This window comes from Nerophis lumbriciformis, linkage group LG04 (genome assembly GCF_033978685.3).
Source record: "Nerophis lumbriciformis linkage group LG04, RoL_Nlum_v2.1, whole genome shotgun sequence".
Classification (NCBI taxonomy): Eukaryota; Metazoa; Chordata; class Actinopteri; order Syngnathiformes; family Syngnathidae; genus Nerophis; species Nerophis lumbriciformis.
The window spans coordinates 67,663,123-67,687,271 of NC_084551.2; the positions used below are offsets into that span (position 1 = coordinate 67,663,123).

The 24,149-nt window shown below is 38.8% G+C and overlaps 1 protein-coding gene across 1 annotated transcript in view; it reads right to left on the reverse strand.

The window, feature by feature from the left end:
• Nucleotides 1-5,445: 5,445 nt before the first annotated feature.
• The window catches only part of mtf1 (metal-regulatory transcription factor 1), an 81,698-nt gene continuing 62,994 nt past the window's right edge, over nucleotides 5,446-24,149 (reverse strand). The window contains exons 8-11 of the mRNA XM_061958794.2: nucleotides 19,477-19,579; nucleotides 18,804-19,408; nucleotides 18,668-18,737; nucleotides 5,446-6,925 (exon numbers count right to left, since the gene is read on the reverse strand). Of these exons, the coding sequence (XP_061814778.2) occupies nucleotides 6,480-6,925; nucleotides 18,668-18,737; nucleotides 18,804-19,408; nucleotides 19,477-19,579 (1,224 nt within the window). The 3' untranslated portion in view covers nucleotides 5,446-6,479. The remainder of the gene's footprint in view (nucleotides 6,926-18,667; nucleotides 18,738-18,803; nucleotides 19,409-19,476; nucleotides 19,580-24,149) is intronic.

Sequence of the window (24,149 nt, forward strand, 5' to 3'; positions counted from 1 at the left end):
CCACGCCCATCCCCACCCCCCTCCCCCCACCCCTCGAAATCGGAGGTCTCAAGGTTGGCAAGTATGAACTTGGTGCTGCTTACCATCTCCACTGCTGTGCCGTTGATGAAGAGTGGAGCATGGCTGGACTGGTGCCTCCTGAAGTCGACGATTTCTTGGGTCTTGTCGACGTTCCGGACCAGGTTGTCGGTTCTGCACCAGTCAAGCAGATGTTTCACCTCCCCTGTAGCCCGTGTCGTTGTCACAGATGAGGCCCACTACCGTTGTCTCGTCCGCATCCTTCACAATGTGGGGTCTGTGGGAGGAAGTCAAGCAGTCAGTTTGCATATCTGATCGTTCTATTTGAATGCGTTTTCACAGGACCTGGAGGATGTGGACGAGATGGCGGGGATTGCTTCTGACAAAGTCACTCTGTGCAACAAGATCCTGGATGATTTGAAAAACCTGGATGAAGTTCTAAAGGTGAGCGCCTTCATTCCACAACATGGGGCATCCTCAATAGCATTATTAAAAATGGCACTAAGAGGGACTACCCTCAATACTTCTTAGACGGAAATAAAAAAAAAAAGACAACATAAAGGAAGTAGTTGAAAGCTTCAATAATTATTTTGTAAATATTGGACCAAAATTGGAAGAAAGGATTCCAGACCCAGTTTCAATTGAGGACTATAATGATACCATAGAGCCAAATCCCAACTCCATGTTCCTCAGTAATGTGACACAGCAGGAAATAGTTACAATCGTGACAAAATGTAAATCCAAGACTTCAACTGATTGTAACGGAATTGATATGGAAACGATAAAAAAGGTTATTGAAGAGATCTCAGGACCATTAATGTATATTAGTAACCTATCATTTCAAACAGCTACATTTCCAAACAAAATGAAAATAGCTAAAGTTGCACCAATTTACAAGACTGGCGACAAACATCAATTTACAAACTATAGACCTGTTTCCTTACTTCCACAATTTTCTAAAATCATTGAAAAACTGTTCAATAACAGATTAGAGAGTTTCATAAATAAAAATAGAATACTCGAAGAAAATCAATATGGATACAGAGCTAATGTTTCAACTTTGATGGCCTTAATTGAAATTACAGAAGAAATTACCAATGATAATAAAAAATGTGCGGCAGCAGTTTTTATGGATCTAACTAAAGCATTTGACACAATTAATCACAATATTTTAATCAAAAAACTAGAACGATATGGCATCAGAGGGTTAGTCTTAAACTGGATAAGAAGTTATCTAATGAACAGGAAACAATACGTGAAGCTAGGCGAACACACCTCTACAACACTAAATATATCCTGTGGTGTACCTCAGGGATCAATACTAGGACCCAAATTATTCAACCTACCGTATTTTCCGCACTATTAGCCGCACCTAAAAACCACAAATTTACTCAAAAGCTGACAGTGCGGCTTATAACCCGGTGCGCTTTATATATGGATTAATATTAAGATTCATTTTCATAAAGTTTCGGTCTCGCAACTACGGTAAACAGCCGCCATCTTTTTTCCCCGTAGAAGAGGAAGCGCTTCTTCTTCTACGCAAGCAACCGCCAAGGTAAGCACCCGCCCCCATAGAACAGGAAGCGCTTCTTCTTCTACTGTAAGCAACCACCCGCCCGCGTAGAAGAAGAAGAAGAAGAAGAAGAACCGCGCGGATATTACGTTTCATTTCCTTTGTGTGTTTACATCTGTAAAGACCACAAAATGGCTCCTACTAAGCGACAGGTTTCCGGTTCATGAAAAGACGCAATCTCTCCATCCGCACACGGACTACTATTTCACAGCAACTGCCTAAAGACTTTCAAGAAAAGCTGGCTACTTTCCGTGCATATTGTAAAAACAAGATAGCTGAAAAAAAGATGCGGCCAGAGAACATTATCAACATGGACGAGGTTCCACTGACTTTTGATATTCCTGTGAACCGCACTGTGGATACAACGGGAGCACGTACGGTGAATATTCGCACCACAGGGAATGAGAAGTCATCCTTCACTGTGGTTCTAGCTTGCCATACTAATGGCCAGAAACTTCCACCCATGGTGATATTCAAAAGGAAGACCTTGCCAAAAGAGACCTTTCCAGCCGGCGTCATCATAAAAGCTAACTCGAAGGGATGGATGGATGAAGAAAAGATGAGCGAGTGGTTAAGGGAAGTTTACGCGAAGAGGCCGGGTGGCTTTTTTCACGCAGCTCCGTCCATGTTGATATACGACTCCATGCGCGCCCACATCACGCTGGTTTTTAATATATTATTAAAGTTTGACTGACCTATCTGACTGTTTTTTTTTATTGTGATGTATCATGTTGTATACTTGCATGTTCCAAATAAACTCCAACTCAACTCAACACAACGGGGTCATAATTCACCAATAGTCCTTTTCCTTCCACAGAGGAAGTCTCTCCAGGATGTCACCACACCGCCACAAAAAGAGCCCGAGTGATTTTCATGTTGAAATTGTAATAAACACTCTGCTGAGACAGTAAGATTTTTTTTTTTTTATTGGTATATTGCTCCTTATTTGAGAAAGTTATAGAACTTTATACAAAACGAGCATATATGCAAACATTTAACATTCCTTTTTCTTTTTAAATACACCTTTTTTTTCAATAATTCCTCACTTTCTTGGGTAATGAGACATCTCTTTGGAGTCAAATCCGCTTCCAAACAGATGTCACATTTCAATACAAGTAAAAACAGAGTTCAAGTTGAGACCGTAAAAGTCAATTGTTTCACATGGATACTCTTTGTTTCACATGGATACTCTTGACGAGCCGGATGAAAACATGGTGTGTCTTTATTACCAACGTCATTCTTAAAACAGAATCGTTCCTTCAGAAAGCAGACGGCGTTGAATCTCACCTGATGTCAATGAACTTGTATATAATTATGCATGGGGACATGAGTGTCTACTGTATATGCAAATGATAAAAAGAAACATTTTTGTGCATATAAAAATATCCTAGCACATCACTATAGTTACGGACAGTGTGCATACTCTGAATGCCTTACCTAGAAATTGCATAGTTTATTTGTAGTACGCGTGGATAGTGACAGTAATGGTTTTTCTAGTGCCTTAACGCTTGTGAATTGGACCCTTGTAATACTGCATATCTGGAATGGTTAAAATCAGGGTTTCACCAAACTTAAAAAGTTGCCTAATGTCAAAAGTAAAATGCTGTAAGCAGTTCGTCCTAATAAATACAAGTATTTGATCATTTATGTACAATATATCGGGGTGAACCCTGCTTTTTAGAGAGTTTGCAACATTTGACTTGGAACGCACCTAAACTGACACTTTTGATTGCCTCATGTTGAAGGTAATGGACAACAAAACAGCAGGACGTGAATATGTTGTCTCTTTAGATCTGCAGTAAAGCATACTTGCCAACCTTGAGACCTCCGAATTCGTGGGGGTGGGGGTGGTTGGGGTCGGAGGGGGGCCGTGGCTATAAGGGGAGGAGTATATTTACAGCTAGAATTCACCAAGTCAAGTATTTCATATATATATATATATATATATATATATATATATATGATTGCCCCCTCAACGGGGGGTGCTTACAAACATCAGTTGTCTACCAATCTAAGGTAATACGCAAGGACATTAACACATCCGACACATATGTAGGATTAACCGAGGGAGAATTCAAAACCAGATGGAACAATCACAAGGCTTCTTTCAGGAACCAAAACTTGCGAAATACCACAGAACTCAGCAAACACATTTGGGACCTCAAAGACAATAATGTTGAATATTCAATAACATGGCAAATTCTTGCATCCAGCACACCTTACAATAGTGGTAATAAAAGATGCAACCTATACTTGAAAGAGAAGCTGTTTATTATCTACCATCCAGACCTGTCATCCCTCAACAAGCGCAGCGAAATTGTAACATGCCGCCATAGACGGAAACACCTCCTAGGTAACACATGAGCCAATCACCACGCCCCTACGCCAGCCTGTACCCACCCACTCTGTGCCCTATATAAACCATGGTATGCGAATGCTCCCATTAAAATCTCCTGACAATTGAGGGTACCCCCCCTCATGAAACAGGCCTGTAGAGATGAAATAGTCTTGTGATTTTTTTCCCACACATACATATATTGCGCTCTACTACGGTATCGAGCACTATTTTTTGGATAACCTTATTAAGACATATATATATATATATATATATATATATATAAAACAAATACTTGACGTTCAGTGAATTCTAGCTATATATATATATATATATGTATATATATATAAAATAAATGAATTTCAGTGTTCATTTATTTACACATATACACACACATACCACTCATCTACTCATTGAGTTAAGGGTTGAATTGGGACATTGGTTCTCGCCCGGAAAAGGGTGGAATGCCATCTTCGGGTTGGGGAGGAGACCCTGCCCCAAGTGGAGGAGTTCAAGTACCTCGGAGTCTTGTTCACGAGTGAGGGAAGAGTGGATCGTGAGATCGACAGGCGGATCGGTGCGGCGTCTTCAGTAATGCGGACGCCGTATCGATCCGTTGTGGTGAAGAAGGAGCTGAGCCGGAAGGCAAAGCTCTCAATTTACCGGTCGATCTACGTTCCCATCCTCACCTATGGTCATGAGCTTTGGGTTATGACCGAAAGGACAAGATCACGGGTACAAGCGGCCGAAATGAGTTTCCTCCGCCGGGTGGCGGGGCTCTCCCTTAGAGATAGGGTGAGAAGCTCTGTCATCCGGGGGGAGCTCAAAGTAAAGCCGCCGCTCCTCCACATGGAGAGGAGCCAGATGAGGTGGTTCGGGCATCTGGTCAGGATGCCACCTGAACGCCTCCCTAGGGAGGTGTTTAGGGCACGTCCGACCGGTAGGAGGCCACGGGGAAGACCCAGGACACGTTGGGAAGACTATCTCTCCCGGCTGGCCTGGGAACGCCTCGGGGTCCCACGGGAGGAGCTGGACCAAGTGGCTGGGGAGAGGGAAGTCTGGGCTTCCCTGCTTAGGCTGCTGCCCCCGCGACCCGACCTCGGATAAGCGGAAGAAGACGGATGATGGATGGATGGGTTGAATTGTCCATTTTCTAACCATGCTGAACACCCTCTCTGATGATGCATTGCTGTGTGGCACGCACAAAAGTGCTTTCATCAAATGCACTAGATGGCAGTATTGTCCTGTTTAAGAGTGTCACAACATTGCTGTTTACGGCAGACGGACTGCTTTACGGTATATAAAAACTTGACTGCTGTTGTTGTGTGTTGTTGCCGCGCTGGGAGGACGTTAATGAAACTGCCTAACAATAAACCCACATAAGAAACCAAGAACTCGCCCTCCATCATTAAGGTATGCTGGTTATATTGTGGGTTAGCGGACTCAGGTCCTCATGGACCTGAGTCCGCCTGAATTTCGGGAGTTTTTCGGGAGAAAATTTGTCCCGGGAGGTTTTCGGGAGAGTTGGCAAGTATGCAGTAAAGTGGGAGCTCAAATGGAAAGCAGAATGAACATTTCCACTATAAGGCCCAAAAGAATTCCGATAAATGGGACAATCTAAGTCCGTGTTCTGTGAAGGAAATTCCAAGAAAATTTGTAAAATCTCACTGACTGACCCCAAGATACATTGTTAGCTCAGTAGATTACTTTAACCGTCTATACAAAAATACAAATTCTAGAATCTTAACTGCACTATATACACACAAACACATGTTTTCCTTAAATGACACATTTACAGCAGTTGTGTAGAAAAAGGGGCGATGCTGCACGTTAAGGTTACTCTCTTTACAAGGTTAGTGTGCAACAACACGACGGAAGAGTGCAGCAATACGCAGGGCGACTGCGAGAAGTGAAGGGAGCCGGGATCAGTTCTGACCCGATGCGTCCCTGAGAGAGGGTCACAACCCCGAAAAAACACGTGGACAATAGCTAGCTGTGGCATCATTTCTTTCTTGCACATGAAAAATAATTCAGTAACAAAGACAAAATCAACAATCTGAATAAATTAATAATCTTATTAACAGCATTAGGACAATTTAATGTCTTAAATAAATTAAAATGTACAATTGTAAATTAAGTTATAGGGAAATGATGTTTTTTTTGATGACAAGGCGGCTCTAATGCAATCTTTTGGACCGCTAGCGGCCGACCCGTGTAAATGGAGAGCGCTCAGTGCATTCCCACCATCTTTTTACCAAGCCTTCCTCAAGCTCGGGAGTACAGAACACACACACACACACACACACACACACACGTGTGTCAGATCTCTCAGGATTTCAGTGTCAGGACCGGACGACGAGACTGGATATCATCTTATATACAAATTGGATTATATTGGTGACCGACAACAAAAAGCTTCTCTACTGCCTTTTTTTCCCTGCGTTTAACTTTCAGCTAGCAAACTACTGCAAAGAGACTGAAACGTTGTCGTGCGTGTCAAGTCGACACAATGCCACGTAGAGGAGAATGCACTCCAGGGTCCGAGCGCGCAAACTAAGCGGTGCCGTCGGTGGCCATGTTGAAGTCGTCCGTGACGAGCAGCAGAGCCTCGATGTTGGCCGCCGTCTCCGGACTCTGCAGGGAGAGGAAGTCCGACACGTCCATGTTGGCCAGCCCGTGAGACGACGGGGGGTCGGTGGAGGCGGAGCCGCTCGCCATCGTGGAGAAAGTCTGAGCTGAGGCGGAAGAGACGGCCGTGGAGGAAGACTCTGGGAGGCAGCACGAGGAGGGAGAGGAGGCAGGGGGTTGTTGCGAAGGCTCTTGGGGCTGCGGAGGAGGAGGAGGAGGAATGGCGCCCTCTGGTGGTTGCTGCTGTGCTGCGGCGGCGGAGGCGCTCTTGTCTTTGGCCGTGTCCCTGCAGGCACAGTGACACTGACACGACTCCTCCTGCTTGATGATGATGACTGGCAGGCTCAGGCCGATCTGCTGGACTGAGCTGCCTAAAAACACAAAACGATAAAAGTTGTCAAGTAGGGGTGTAACGGTACACGTGTATTTGTATTGAACCGTTTCGGTTCAAAGGTGTACCATACTCATACTTGCCAACCCTCCCGAAAACCTCCCGGGACAAATGTTCTCCCGATTTTCAGCCGGAGCTGGAGGCCACGCCCCCTCCAGCTCCATGCGGACCTGAGTGAGGACAGCCTTTTCTTTATGACGGGAGGACAACAGGGTGACAAGAACTAAATCATCCAGACTAGAGATACATTGTATTATTATGTTTATCTTACCTAAAAATAAATATTTTTATTAATTTAAAAAAAAAAAAAAAAAAAATACATTTTTACTATATTTTGCTAAAAACATCAAAATTAATTGTATTTGTATTTGTATTTTTTCATGACTCCTTATTACATCCAGCCATAGAATTATACATTAAAATAAACATATTTGAAATCATTAATTTTAAATGATCATAATAATTCATTTAAAATGACCATATTTAATTATTAAAATAGTTGCTTGTTCATCAACAACTTTAGCATTTTATTCATTACATTTTGAAGCTCTCAGAAGCCAAGTTATGTTATATTCCTTAAGATTTATTTATGCAAGTTTGAAGTATCAATTATCTAAACACAGTTTTCTTTGCATATTTTCAGGATATATATACACACATATATATATATATATATATATATATATATATATATATATATTGGTGAATTCTAGCTGTCAATATACTCCTCCCCTCTTAACCACGCCCCCGCCCTCACTCAACCACGCCAAGTATCGAAATCGGAGGTCTCAAGGTTGGCAAGTATGACCATACTTGCCAACCTTGAGACCTCTGATTTCGGGAGGTGGGGGCGTGGTCGGGGTTGGGGCAGGGCGTGGTTGGGGGCGTGGCTAAGAGGGGAGGAGTATATTGACAACTAGAATTCACCAAGTCAAGAATTTCATATACATACAGGTAAAAGCCAGTAAATTAGAATATTTAGAAAAACTTGATTTATTTCAGTAATTGCATTCAAAAGGTGTAACTTGTACATTATATTTATTCATTGCACACAGACTGATGCATTCAAATGTTTATTTCATTTCATTTTGATGATTTGAAGTGGCAACAAATGAAAATCCAAAATTCCGTGTGTCACAAAATTAGAATATTACTTAAGGCTAATACAAAAAAGGGATTTTTAGAAATGTTGGCCAACTGAAAAGTATGAAAATGAAAAATATGAGCATGTACAATACTCAATACTTGGTTGGAGCTCCTTTTGCCTCAATTACTGCGTTAATGCGGCGTGGCATGGAGTCGATGAGTTTCTGGCACTGCTCAGGTGTTATGAGAGCCCAGGTTGCTCTGATAGTGGCCTTCAACTCTTCTGCGTTTTTGGGTCTGGCATTCTGCATCTTCCTTTTCACAATACCCCACAGATTTTCTATGGGGCTAAGGTCAGGGGAGTTGGCGGGCCAATTTAGAACAGAAATACCAGGGTCCGTAAACCAGGCACGGGTAGATTTTGCGCTGTGTGCAGGCGCCAAGTCCTGTTGGAACTTGAAATCTCCATCTCCATAGAGCAGGTCAGCAGCAGGAAGCATGAAGTGCTCTAAAACTTGCTGGTAGACGGCTGCGTTGACCCTGGATCTCAGGAAACAGAGTGGACCGACACCAGCAGATGACATGGCACCCCAAACCATCACTGATGGTGGAAACTTTACACTAGACTTCAGGCAACATGGATCCTGTGCCTCTCCTGTCTTCCTCCAGACTCTGGGACCTCGATTTCCAAAGGAAATGCAAAATTTGCATGGTTGGGTGATGGTTTGGGGTGCCATGTCATCTGCTGGTGTCGGTCCACTCTGTTTCCTGAGATCCAGGGTCAACGCAGCCGTCTACCAGCAAGTTTTAGAGCACTTCATGCTTCCTGCTGCTGACCTGCTCTATGGAGATGGAGATTTCAAGTTCCAACAGGACTTGGCGCCTGCACACAGCGCAAAATCTACCCGTGCCTGGTTTACGGACCATGGTATTTCTGTTCTAAATTGGCCTGCCAACTCCCCTGACCTTAGCCCCATAGAAAATCTGTGGGGTATTGTGAAAAGGAAGATGCAGAATGCCAGAGCCAAAAACGCAGAAGAGTTGAAGGCCACTATCAGAGCAACCTGGGCTCTCATAACACCTGAGCAGTGCCAGAAACTCATCGACTCCATGCCACGCCGCATTAACGCAGTAATTGAGGCAAAAGGAGCTCCAACCAAGTATTGAGTATTGTACATGCTCATATTTTTCATTTTCATACTTTTCAGTTGGCCAACATTTCTAAAAATCCCTTTTTTGTATTAGCCTTAAGTAATATTCTAATTTTGTGACACACGGAATTTTGGATTTTCATTTGTTGCCACTTCAAATCATCAAAATTAAATGAAATAAACATTTGAATGCATCAGTCTGTGTGCAATGAATAAATATAATGTACAAGTTACACCTTTTGAATGCAATTACTGAAATAAATCAAGTTTTTCAAAATATTCTAATTTACTGGCTTTTACCTGTATGTATATATATATATATATATATATATATATATATATATATATATGTTTACATATATATGTATATGTTGTTGCGTTTTGGACCAGTTGTTCCTCCCAGGGAATTCAAGTCACAATTCGCTCCCAAGTTCTTTCCGACACTTAAAGCTGAGTTGAAAAACCACCAGAGACAGAATAGGTATTTTGTTGTATATTCTCAAAGCTTTGCCAATATACATTGATTGAGACCAATCTAACCATAGAACATTCTATTGCGCCTCCCAAAAATGGTCTGTCTTCCCGATCCCACCACCCTCTCTCTCGTCCCATCTCTGTAGACAAAACAAAATGCTAGTCCAAACACATTCCAAAGAACTCAAGGTTAACACACACAGTATACTTGCTGACAGAGCATCAAGAGAAGAAATGGAAAACACGAGCTGTTTTCAAATTTGACAAAGAAATGGAAGAAGTACAACTTAAATTCGGATATATGTAAATATCTGCCTCCGACAATGTATATATATATATATATATATGTATATATATATATATATATATATATATATATATTGGTGAATTCTAGCTGTCAATATACTCCTCCCCTCTTAACCACGCCCCCGCCCTCACTCAACCACGCCCCCCCCCCAACCTCCCAAAATCGGACGTCTCAAGGTTGGCAAGTATGACCATACTTGCCAACCTTGAGACCTCCGATTTCGGGAGGTGGGGGTGGGCGTGGTCGGGGTGGGACGGGGGCGTGGTTGGGGGTGGGGCAGGGCGTGGTTGGGGGCGTGGTTAAGAGGGGAGGAGTATATTGACAACTAGAATTCACCAATATATATATATATATATACATGTCTTAATAAGGTTATCCAAAAAATAGTGCTCGATACCGTAGTAGAGTGCAATATATGTATGTGTGGGAAAAAAAAAAAAAAGAAAAAAAAAAAAAAAATGAAATAGATGAAATAGTCTTGTGATTTTTTTTCCCACACATACATATATTGCGCTCTACTACGGTATCGAGCACTATTTTTTGGATAACCTTATTAAGAGAGATGAAATAGTCTTGTGATTTTTTTCCCCACACATACATATATATATATATATATATATATATATATATATATATATATATATATATATATATATATATATATATATCCTGAAAATATGCAAAGAAAACTGTGTTTAGATAATTGATACTTCAAACTTGCATAAATAAATATTAAGGAATATAACATAACTTGGCTTCTGAGAGCTTCAAAATGTAATGAATAAAATGCTAAAGTTGTTGATAAACAAGCAATTATTTTAATAATTAAATATGGTCATTTTAAACGAATAATTATGATAATTTAAAATGAATGATTTCAAATATGTTTATTTTGATGTATAATTCTATGGCTGGATGTAATAAGGAGTCAGAAAAAATACAAAAATACAATAAATGTTGATGTTTTTAGCAAAATATAGTAAAAATGTATTTAGTATTTAAAAAAAAAAAATTAATAAATATATTTATTTTTAGGTAAGATAAACATAATAATACAATTTATCTCTAGTCTGGATGATTTAGTTCTTGTCACCCTGTTGTCCTCCCGTCATAAAGAAAAGGCTGTCCTCACTCAGGTCCGCATGGAGCTGGAGGGGGCGTGGCCTCCAGCTCCGGCTGAAAATCGGGAGATTTTCGGGAGAATATTTGTCCCGGGAGGTTTTCGGGAGAGGCGCTGAATTTCGGGAGTCTCCCGGAAAATTCGGGAGGGTTGGCAAGTATGAGGTGTACCGAACGAGTTTCTAAGCTAAAGTCTTAACAAGCTGCTCCGCTTGGTTCTGTCTCCGTCTCTGTCAGTCCTCTACACACACCCAGCATTGTCTGTCTCTGTCAGTCCTCTACACACACCCAGCATTGTCCCACCCACACAACCATCTGATTGGTTACACACAGAGCGGTAACAGCCAATCAGCAGTGCGTATTCAGAGCGCATGGTGTCCGTGCGTCAAGATGAGCAGGTAGGTGTTTAGCAGGTAAGCATCAGGCCGCGGACTCTCCCCAAATGATAATAAACACCTCCCAGTCAACTACTAGTAACATCACTGTGAGCCCGTTGACCTTCGAGAACAGGGGTGCTCATTACGTCGATCGCGATCTACCGGTCGATCTCGGAGGGTGTGTCAGTCGATCACCAGCCAGGCATTAAAAAAATAGTCCTAAAAATGAGCGATCATAAATCTTCACTATGACGTCACTTTCGTCACTTGATTGACATTCACGGCACCCGAGGGTCTTCTGAGATGACGCTGGCTGCTGCCAGATCATTACAATTACCGACAGGAAGGCGAGAAACACTTTATTTCAACAGACTCTGGCGCCGTACCTGTCGTCAAAACTCCAAAGACCGACTGCACAGTTGCACAATAAAAGCTCTGCTTCATCCTGCCTGCGCTACCAAAATAAGAGTCTCAGAAAGCTGGCGTGCGCAAGCTAGCAAGCTACGGAGTTTGCCGACAATGTATTTCTTGTAAAGTGTATACAAAGGAGTACGGAAGCTGGACAAATAACATGCCAAAAACCAACCACTTTCATGTGGTATTGGACAGAAAGGAGGACTTTTTTTCTCCTCCATTCGAAAATGCGGACGTTATCATCACCACTGTCTGATTCCAATCAATGCAAGTCATCACAATCAGGTAATACACCAACTTATATTCTTGTCTTCATGAAAGAAAGGAATCTATATGTGTTAAACATGCTTGTATTATCATTAAACACATTTAACTTGTTAACAATATTAATATATGTGTTAAACATGCTTGTATTATCTTTAACCACCTTTAAGTTGTTAACAATATTAACTATATGTGTTAAACATGCTTGTTTTATCTTTAACCACCTTTAAGTTGTTAACAATATTAACTATGTGTTAAACATGCTTGTATTATTTTTAACCACCTTTAACTTGTTAACAATATTAACTATATGTGTTAAACATGCTTGCATTATCTTTAAACACCTTTAACTTGTTAACAATATTAACTATATGTATTAAACATACATGTATTATCTTTAACCACCTTTAAGTTGTTAACAATATTAACTATATGTGTTAAACATGCTTGTATTATCTTTAACCACCTTTAAGTTGTTAACAATATTAACTATATGTGTTAAACATGCTTGTATTATCTTTAACCACCTTTAAGTTGTTAACAATATTAACTATTTGTGTTAAACATGCTTGTATTATTTTTAACCACCTTTAACTTGTTAACAATATTAACTATATGTGTTAAACAAGCTTGCATTATCTTTAAACACCTTTAACTTGTTAACAATATTAACTATATGTATTAAACATACATGTATTATCATTAAACACCTTTAATGTATTAACAATATTAACTATTTGTGTTAAACATGCTTGTATTATCATTAAACACATTTAACTTGTTAACAATATTAACTATATGTGTTAAACATGCTTGTATTACCTTTAACCACCTTTAAGTTGTTAACAATATTAACTATATGTGTTAAACATGCTTGTATTATCTTTAACCACCTTTAAGTTGTTAACAATATTAACTATATGTGTTAAACATGCTTGTATTATCTTTAACCACCTTTAAGTTGTTACCAATATTAACTATAAGTGTTAAACATACTTGTATTATCTTTAACCACCTTTAAGTTGTTAACAATATTAACTATATGTGTTAAACATGCTTGTATTATCTTTAACCACCTTTAACTTGTTAACAATATTAACTATATGTGTTAAACATGCTTGTATTATCTTTAAACACCTTTAACTTGTTAACAATATTAACTATATGTATTAAACATTCTTGTATTATCATTAAACACCTTTAATTTATCAACAATATTAATTATGTGTTAAACATGATTGCATTATCATTAAACACCTTTAATTTATTAACAATATTAACTATATGTGTTAAACATGCTTGCATTATCATTAAACACCTTTAACTTGTTAACAACAACATATATTTCATAAATAAGTAAATATAAATGATATATATGAATGAGGTAGATCCCCACGACTTGATCAATTGAAAAGTAGCTCGCCTGCAGAAAAAGTGAGAGCACCCCTGTTCTAGAAACAAACGGCAGCTCAGCTCGCTCGCAGTCCTGGCTTGAGGTGGAGGCTAATTAGCTTCTAGCATAACGTTAGCTCATTTTGCGGTGTGTGTGTGTTACGGACAGCAAAGCCCTGTCTGTCTGTTATTTCACTTGACCTTTTTCTGTGTTGATTGAGCTGTGTTGAAGCAGCAAAAAAGGACATTATGTTAAATGAAGAGTTTCTGTCTCTGATAGTTGATATAATAATGTAAGTGCATCATTAAGCCTACATGAACTCCATGGTTTTCAGGGATGAATAGTCTCTCCTATTGCTATTGTACTATTTTTTCAGCTATAGTTACATTAATCATTAGTAATGGGGCAGCCTAGTTTTGAATGGCAGGGTCCCTGCTATCACATGTTGATAAAAATATAACATTTACATAATAAAAATCAACTACAGGCTTCCCAAATGCTGTAACAAATGAAGCATGATGAGTTGACTTGAAACTGTTTAATGTTGCACTTTTTATATGCAGAAGAAAAGTTTTGCAATTTTATTTAATCTGAGCAATAATTTGAGGCAGTTTAATGTTGATTAACGTGGGCAGAATTATTATAGTGTTCCCAATGTTAAAAGGATAAAGACATTGTTTACAAATTTGGTAAATAAATAACCAAAAAAGTCATATTTTGTTGTTTTCTTACTGTACCGAAAATGAACCAAACCGAATTTTTTGTGTACCGTTACACCCCTAAGAAACCATAAAAAAAAAGATTGGTGCAAATCTGGAAAAAGGTGCTAGGAATAGTTTATTCATCATAGTGGGAAGATTCAACTGCATGGCTTGGTCTTATGTTCCTTGATTGGTGTTAGTGCTTTTTACAGGACAGGACTGGAAGTATGGAACGTAGGGCTGGGCAATATGGACGGAAAAAATATACCTCGATATATTTTTACTTAAACTCGATATTAGACATATTTTCCGGTGAAAGTATACATGAAAGATAATCAATTTTGAGCGATATTCACTGAAATTGAACTGTACTGTAAACAGTCGGTGGCCCTGTTAGTCAAGATGGGTATTAACAGCACAGAAAATAAACTGTTTAAGTAGCATAGAATTACATAACATAAATAAAATAGAAAAATATTCTTTATACGTAAAATTAGAGATGTCCAATAATGGCTTTTTTGCCGATATCCGATATTGTCCAACTTTTAATTACCGATTCCGATACCGATTTGTACAGTGGTGGAATGAACACATTATTATGCCTAATTTTGTTGTGATGTCCCGCTGGATGCATTAAACAATGTAACAAAGTTTTCCAAAATAAATCAACTCAAGTTATGGAAAAGAAAAGCCAACATGGCAGTGCCATATTTATTATTGAAGTCACAAAGTGCATTATTTCTTTTTAACATGCCTCAAAACAGCAGTTTGGAATTTGGGACATGCTCTCCCTGAGAGAGGATGAGGAGGTTGAGGTGGGGTGTATATTGTAGCGTCCCGGAAGAGTTAGTGCTGCAAGGGGTTCTGGGTATTTGTTCTGTTGTGTTTATGTTGTGTTACGGTGCGAAATGTGTTTGTCATTCTTGTTTGGTGTGGGTTCACAGTGTGACGCATATTTGTAACAGTGTTAAAGTTGTTTATACGGCCACCCTCAGTGTGACCTGTATGGCTGTTGACCAAGTATGCTTGGCATTCACTTGTGTGTGTGAAAAGCCGTATATACTCAGTGGCCCAGTGGTTAGAGTGTCCGCCCTGAGATAGGTAGGTTGTGAGTTCAAACCCCGGCCGAGTCATACCAAAGACTATAAAAATGGGAGCCATTACCTCCCTGCTTGGCACTCAGCATCAAGGGTTGGAACTGGGGGTTAAATCACCAAAAATGATTCCCGGGCGCGGTCACCGCTGCTGCCCACTGCTCCCCTCAATCATTGGTACTTTAACTTTATATTATGTGATTGAGCCGGCAAGAAAAGGCAGTGCCTTTAAGGTTTATTGGCGCTCTGTACTTCTCCCTACGTTCGTGTACACAGCGGCATTTTAAAAAGTCGTAAATTTTACTTTTTGAAACCGATACCGATAATTTCCGATATTACATTTTAAAGCATTTATCGACCGGACTGCCGATATTATCGGACGATAAATGCTTTAAAATGTAATATCGGAAATCCCTAATTTCTTTCCATTACCTTTTTGAGATGTGTTTAATTGAATTTTCTTTTCTTCTTTTTTTGTGAAATAATATTGCCATTGAGCACAAGACTGTTCTCTGGAGATATGTATGTACATTATGTATGATATGGAACTGACTATAACATACTCAATAAACAATATAAAAACAATATAAACATGACTTTAGTTTGGGAATTGCTGTTTTTTTTGTTCCTCTTCTTCCTCTCGCGTTAACATTTTGCCCCATCTTTTTCTCGGGGCGCTGCTCTTTTGGCAACACATCAGGTTTTCCCGATTTGTCTACCCTCTACCCTAAAAAAAAAATGATTTTCTAGGTAAAAAAATGTCAAGGCAAAAAATGATTTTCAAGGTAAAAAATGATTTTGAGGTAAAAAAAAATTTTCAAGGTCAAATTTTTTTTCAAGGTTAAAAATGATTTTCAAGGTAAAAAATGATTTTCAAGGTAAAAAAAAAATTTCAAGGTAAAAAAAATGTAATGGGTAAAAAAAAATTTTCAAGGTAAAATTTTTTTTTCAAGATAAAAAATGATTTTCAAGGTAAAAAATGATTTTCAAGGTAAAAAATGATTTTCAAGGTAAAAAAAATTTTTCAAGGTAAATTTTTTTTTTCAAGGTAAAAAATTATTTTCAAGGTAAAAAATTATTTTCAAGGTAAAAAATTATTTTCAAGGTAAAAAATTATTTTCAAGGTAACATTTTTTTTTCAAGGTAAAAAAAATGTTACGGGTAAAACATTTTTTTCAAGATAACATTTTTTTTCAAGGTAAAAAATGATTTTCAAGGTAAAAAAAAATTTTCAAGGTAAAAAATGATTTTCAAGGTAAAAAATGATTCTCAAGGTAAAAAATGTTTTTCAAGGTAAAAAATGTTTTTCAAGGTAAAAAATGATTTTCAGGTAAAAAAAAATTTTCAAGGTAAATTTTTTTTTTCAAGGTTAAAAATGATTTTCAAGGTAAAAAAAATGATTTTCAAGGTAAAAAAATGATTTTCAAGGTAAAAAAAAATTTTCAAGGTAAAAAATGATTTTCAAGGTAAAAAAAAATTTTCAAGGTAAAAAATGATTTTCAAGGTAAAAAATGATTTTCAAGGTAAAAAATGATTTTCAAGGTAAAATTTTTTTTTCAAGGTAAAAAATGATTTTCAAGGTAAAAAAAAATTTTCAAGGTAAAAAATGATTTTCAAGGTAAAAAAAAATTTTCAAGGTAAAAAATGATTTTCAAGGTAAAAAATGATTCTCAAGGTAAAAAATGTTTTTCAAGGTAAAAAATGATTTTCAAGGTAAAAAAAAATTTTCAAGGTAAATTTTTTTTTTCAAGGTAAAAAAATGATTTTCAAGGTAAAAAAAAATTTTCAAGGTAAAAAAATGATTTTCAAGGTAAAAAAAAATTTTCAAGGTAAAAAAGTTATGGGTAAAAAAAATTTTTCAAGGCAAAATTTTTTTTTCAAGGTAAAAAATGATTTTCAAGGTAAAAAAAATGTTTCAAGGTAAAAAATGTTTTCAAGGTTAAAAATGATTTTTAGGTAAAATGATTTTCAAGGTAAAAAAAAATTTTCAAGGTTAATTTTTTTTTTCAAGGTAAAAAATGATTTTCAAGGTAAAAAATGATTTTCAAGGTAAGATTTTTTTTTCAATGTAAAAAATGATTTTCAAGGTAAAAAATTATTTTCAAGGTAAAAAATTATTTTCAAGGTAAAAATTTTTTTTCAAGGTAAAAAAAATGTTACGGGTAAAACATTTTTTTCAAGATAACATTTTTTTTCAAGGTAAAAAATGATTTTCAAGGTAAAAAATGATTTTCAAGGTAAAAAATGATTTTCAAGGTAAAAAAAAATTTTCAAGGTAAATTTTTTTTTTCAAGGTAAAAAATGATTTTCAAGGTAAAAAAAAATTTTCAAGGTAAAAAATTATTTTCAAGGTAAAAAAAAATTTTCAAGGTAAAAAATGATTTTCAAGGTAAAAAATGATTCTCAAGGTAAAAAATGTTTTTCAAGGTAAAAAATGATTTTCAAGGTAAAATTTTTTTTTCAAGGTAAAAAAAATGTTACGGGTAAAACATTTTTTTCAAGATAACATTTTTTTTCAAGGTAAAAAATGATTTTCAAGGTAAAAAATGATTTTCAAGGTAAAAAAAAATTTTCAAGGTAAATTTTTTTTTTCAAGGTAAAAAATGATTTTCAAGGTAAAAAAAAATTTTCAAGGTAAAAAATGATTTTCAAGGTAAAAAAAAATTTTCAAGGTAAAAAATGATTTTCAAGGTAAAAAATGATTCTCAAGGTAAAAAATGTTTTTCAAGGTAAAAAATGATTTTCAAGGTAAAAAAAAATTTTCAAGGTAAATTTTTTTTTTTCAAGGTTAAAAATGATTTTCAAGGTAAAAAAATGATTTTCAAGGTAAAAAAAAATTTTCAAGGTAAAAAAAATGTTATGGGTAAAAAAAAATTTTTCAAGGCAAAATTTTTTTTTCAAGGTAAAAAAATGATTTTCAAGGTAAAAAAAATGTTTCAAGGTAAAAAAAAATTTCAAGGTTAAAAATGATTTTCAAGGTAAAAAATGATTTTCAAGGTAAAAAATGATTCTCAAGGTAAAAAATGATTCTCAAGGTAAAAAAAAATTTTCAAGGTTAATTTTTTTTTTCAAGGTAAAAAATTATTTTCAAGGTAAAAAATGATTTTCAAGGTAAAAAAAAATTTTCAAAGTAAAAAAAAGACGGGTTTGTACTGAAAATGTCATTTCATTGTGTTTTTAAAAAAAATACAATGACAATGAAGTTCCATTCCATCCATCCATATGGCGTTTCGGTTATCGTACACTCACTCACAAACGGTGCGCGAAAGAAACCGGTCCCTTTGCCCACTGTATCCCGTGGGGATCGAGGTACCACTGAAAAGTATATTCATTGTTTCTTACCAGCATTTCCTCCCACTGGTATGGCTGTAGTGAAGAACACCTTCTCCACTTTTGGACCTCCCTGGTGTGACTGTGACGGAAACAAACATGTAAGAATGGACACAGAAAAAGTCCAAACAAACAATTGTGAACCCACTTGTTCAGGGTTTTGCTGGCTGTTAGCAGCACTGCTCAGGATCCACTGGAGGTTCTGGTCGGACATGACTAGGCTGGGCTGCAGCAGGCTGGGAGTTGGAGCTATGGTGATGGTGGCGGGGCTGGAGTTGGAAACAACACCGCTGGCCAAAGGCACGGGTTGAGCTACAGCTGCCAGAGGGTCTGAGGAGGCGCCTGTGACCACAGACACGGCCGGGGTAGTGCTTGGGGCCGTGCTGCTAAGGACCGGGGCCCCCACAGTAGGGGCGGAGATGTGGGGAGGCAGAGCACTAGGCTGAACGACGGTGTCCTGCTGAAGGAATGTCGATGGCAGTGTCACGTAGTGCTGAGAAGTGACATGCTTGGGAGCCTGTGCAGGTCCCTCTGAGATTTGCACAAAAGCCGGTGGCTGCGTGGAAGTCGTAGTGGCAGTGGGAGTGGGAGTGGCCGAGGCAGGTGCGAGGGCCTGAGAGGAAGGAGGAGCCTCCATGACGGCGGCGGTGTGGCAACAGGAGGTCGAGGAGGAGGCAGGATTGAGAGAGAAGGAGATCAGGGATGACGCTTCAGTGACCGGGGTGGGGGTGTCCAGGCGTTCAGCAAGACTTTCTGGGGAGAAGAAATACAGCGCGTGTCAGATGGTGGTTCACAAAATGAGCATGGAGGTTTGTTATCACCGTTAGGCTGGGCCTCATCTTGGCTCACACTGTTTTCCGGGCTCTGGAACATGAGCTCAAAGATTTTCATAGGGGTCACGTTGCTCAGGTGTGAATTCTGTGCCTAAGAGTGAATGGAAAAAGACAAATCACAAACTTTTCAGGGTGTACTTGCACTCCTGTAGACACCTTTGTACCTCTATGGATCCCCCAAACCCAGTCCACACGGTGCTTAGGCCCGTTTTCTTGTCCGATCACTTACAGGTGTAACTCCAATTTTATTCATATGGTTTAATATGCAAAATGTTTTGTGAGATCTTGCAAAAGGTTTTTTTCCTATGTCAGTGAACCGGAAGTAAAACAGACAAAGTGATGGAGGAGCCTACCCATCATCGTGGGATAAGTGCATACTTGCCAACCCTCCCGGATTTTCCGGGAGACTCCCGAAATTCAGCGCCTCTCCCGAAAACCTCCCGGGACAAATTTTCTCCCGAAATTCAGGTGGAGCTGGAGGCCACGCCCCCTCCAGCTCCATGCGGACCGGAGTCCGCTTTCCCACAATATAAAGAACGTCAACAGTAAAGCAGTCCCGTCTGCCGTAAACAGCAATGTTGTGACACTCTTAAACAGGACAATACTGCCATCTAGTGCATTTTGATGAAAGCACTTTTGTGCGTGCCACACAGCAATGCATCATCAGAGAGGGTGTTCAGCATGGTTAGAAAGATAGTGACAAGAGAATAGAACAAAGATGGACAATTCAACCCTTAACTCAACAATGAGTAGATGAGTGTTATGTGTGTGTATATGAGTAAATAAATGAACACTGGAATTCAAGTATTTCTTTTATTTATATATATATATATATATATATATATATATATATATATATATATTAGAGATGCGCGGTTTGCGGGCACAACCGCGGAGTCCGCGGATCGGGCGGATGAAATTTAAAAAAATTAGATTTTATCCGCGGGTCGGGTCGGGCGGTTGAAAAAAAAAAAAAAAAGATTTTAAATAGATTCAGGCGGGTGGCAGTTAAACCAATTGGTAAATATATATACATAGTTAAATGTTGTTACCCACATACGAAAAACGAGCAGGCACCTGCAGCATATGCCACAACAGAAGAAGAAAAAAAAAAGAGATGGACACTTTTACGGAGCGGAGAAGGGACGAGGCCCCTTCCCCCGAGAGAGCCCCACTGGTAGCCGTAGCTGAGGCGATCCGCGAGAAGGGCCCGACCCACGTCCAGGGTCACCACCGCACCGACACCCCGCCTCGTCCGCCTTCGCCGCGGCCGGCGTCACGCGCAGCAGGTAAGCAGCTTACCTGCCCGCCACCCCCGTGGCCGGGGGCTCGTAACAGGGGTCACTCCGCGCGCTCCGCCCGCGCAGCTTACCTGCCCGCCACCCCCGTTGCCGGGGGCCCGTAACAGGGGTCACTCCGCGCGCAGTGCGCTCACGAAAGGGGTGGGGCTCACCCTGGTTGATATAGACAGCAGGACGGTGGCCATGGAAGTCGGAACCCGCTAAGGAGTGTGTAACAACCCACCTGCCGAATCAACTAGCCCTGAAAATGGATGGCGCTGGAGCGTCGGGCCCATATACCCGGCCGTCGCCGGCAGCGAGACGCGCTTGGAGGTGCGCTCAGCGCGGCTCCCATATGATTGCGCACTGGTGTGCGTCTGGGTCGTGACAGCGTGGCACGCGAATGTCTGTGCTGCATTGGATCAGTCTCCTTTCTTTAACAGGCAAAAGCTTTATAACCTCACTAATGCCTTGCATCGTCTATATTAGATATATAACAACGGGCGGGTGCGGGCGGGTGCGGTTCTGATCAAATGTTAGATCGGGTGGATGGCGGATGGTTGACGACTTTCTGATGCGGTTGCGGATGAAATAATTGCCTATCCGCGCATGTCTAATATATATGTATATTTATATATATATATATATATATGAAATACTTGACTTGGTGAATTCTAGCTGTAAATATACTCCTCCCCTCTTAACCACGCCCCCCGCACCCACCCCCCACCTCCCGAAATTGGAGGTCTCAAGGTTGGCAAGTATGGATAAGTGTATTGATTTCTATTTTAGTATTGGCTTAACATATAAAGACATCAAATAGTATTATGGTCCCACAATAGAGCACAGATGATGGGGAGGCTCCCGCATGCTCATCCTCCTCCATCGCGGTGCCTGTTTCACTTACGGTTCACCATCGCTGTGCCTGTTTCACTTCCGGTTCACTGACATAGGAAAAAAACATTTTTGCGAGATCTCGCAAAAAGTATTGTGAGATCTCGCAAAACATCCATGTCCCTTTAGGGCAGGGGTGTCAAACTCAAATACAGAGTGGGTCAAAATTTAAAAGTGAACAAAGCCGCGGGCCAAGGTTGAACAAATGAACCTTTTAATAGGGACCCAAACAAGTTTTGCATTGAATATTGAACAAGCAAGACTTATATAACTTTATAGTGACATGCAAAATCGGGTTTCAAATAATTATAATAATAATTAAAAAATATCAATGGCATATCAAATAAAATGTACCGTATTTTCCGCACTATAAGGCGCACCTAAAAACCTCCAATTTTCTCAAAAGTTGACAGTGCGCCTTATAATCCGGTGCGCCTTATACACTGCAAAAAGTCAGTGTTCAAAAACAAGAAAAAAAAAATACAAAAATTTGTTGTATTTAATTAGAACTAAGCAAAATTATCTGCCAATAGAAAAAGAAAATTTGGCTTGTCAAGACTTTACAAAACAAGTAAAATTAGCTTACCTCAATGAACCCAAAAATACCTTAAAATAAGTATATTCTCACTAATAACAAGTGCACTTTTCTTGGTAGAAAAAAAAGAGACCTTTTTGCTCAATATGTTGAAAAATATTCTTAATTTAAGTAAAAGCTAGTGCCATTATCTTGACATAATGATATGCGCTCGGCATCATGATTTTTTTCCATGCTTGAAGTAAGAATTATTACTTTAAAAAAGTAGTTTTATACTTGTGAGTGTAGATGACACAGTTTTGCATCAGTTGATATTCTAGTTTCAAGCATGTTTTACTCAATATAGGTCATCAAGTCTCAGCAACAAGCTGTAATATCTTACTGAGATCATTTAGGACCAAAACCCTTAAAACAAGTAAAACACTCTAACATAAAATCTGCTTAGTGAGAAGAATTATCTTATCAGACACAAAATAAGCAAATATCACCCTTATTTGTGATATTTAATCTTACTTAGATTTCAGTTTTTGCAGTGTATGTGATATAAATGTTGCACTACATGTTATACCTTGCTGTTGTTAAAGGATAAACAAAATACCACGTCACTGACTTTACCTCGGGGAAAATAATAAAACAGCTGTTTATTCATTTTGGGAGTGAATGGAGTTGTCAGAACGCTGGTTTGTAATCTATTAATAAAGTTTGACTGACCTATCCGACTGTTTTGTTGACATTCCCTTTGGCGCAGCTCCATCTAATGGAAGCATAACGTAACCCCAGCCTCTACTGTAGCGTCTATTCTATGCGCCTTATAATGTGGTGCGCCTTATATATGAACAAAGTTTTAAAATAGGCCATTCATTGAAGGGGCGCCTTATAATCCGGTGCGCCTTATAGTGCGGAAAATACGGTAAATAAAAATTTAATGCCTCTTTTCTATTTGCAAAATAAAGTTTTTCAACAGGCTAACAATAAACTTTGAAAATAAAATAACAATAATGAATGAACCAAACATTCAAGCCTTGAAGTAGCAAGAGAAAGTGCATGAATAAAACATTAATTATTGCTCAGTTTGCTACACTAAGTTTGCTTTAACACTGAATATGGAACAAGCAACGCTTATATAACTTAATCGTGTAAAATCAACTTTCAAAAAACAAACGAAAAACATCAATGGTATATTAAATACAATTTAAATTAACAATTGAATGCCTCTTTTCTATTTGCAGCCTTCTAAGGTAAATATCAACATTAACTTTTTCCACAGGCTAATACATTAGAAAATAAAATAACAATGAATAAACCAACCATTCAGGACTTTAAACTGCTCAGTTTGCAACACACTGATCTAATCTGATGTGCCCAAGCCAGATACCTGACATCTTTTCTTGGATGCTAGTTCATTAATGTCGGGGCTCAGGTGGGCAGAGTTGGGGGGGGCGGGATTTGGTGGTAGCGGGAGGTGTATATTGTAGCGTCCTGGAAGAGTTAGTGCTGCAAGGGCTTCTGGGTATTTGTTCTGTTGTGTTTACGTTGTGTTACGGTGCGGATGTTCTCCCGAAATGTGTTTGTCATTCTTGTTTGGTGTGGGTTCACAGTGTGGCGTATATTTGTAACAGTGTTAAAGTTGTTTATGCGGCCACCCTAAGTGTGACCTGTATCGCTGTTGATCAAGTGTGCATGCATTCACTTATGTGTGTATTGCATTCACTTATGTGTGTGTAGAAGCCGCATATATCATGTGACAGGGGCCGGCACGCTGTTTGTATGGAGGAAAAGCAGACGTGACGACAGGTTGTAGAGGACGCTAAAGGCAGTGCCTTTAAGGCACGCCCCCCAATATTATGTTTATAATTGTATAAACGCATGCTTACCTTAGCTAAAGCTAAACATTACTCAAATCTCATCCGCCTCAACAAAAACGACCCTAAATTTTTGTTTAGTACAGTAGC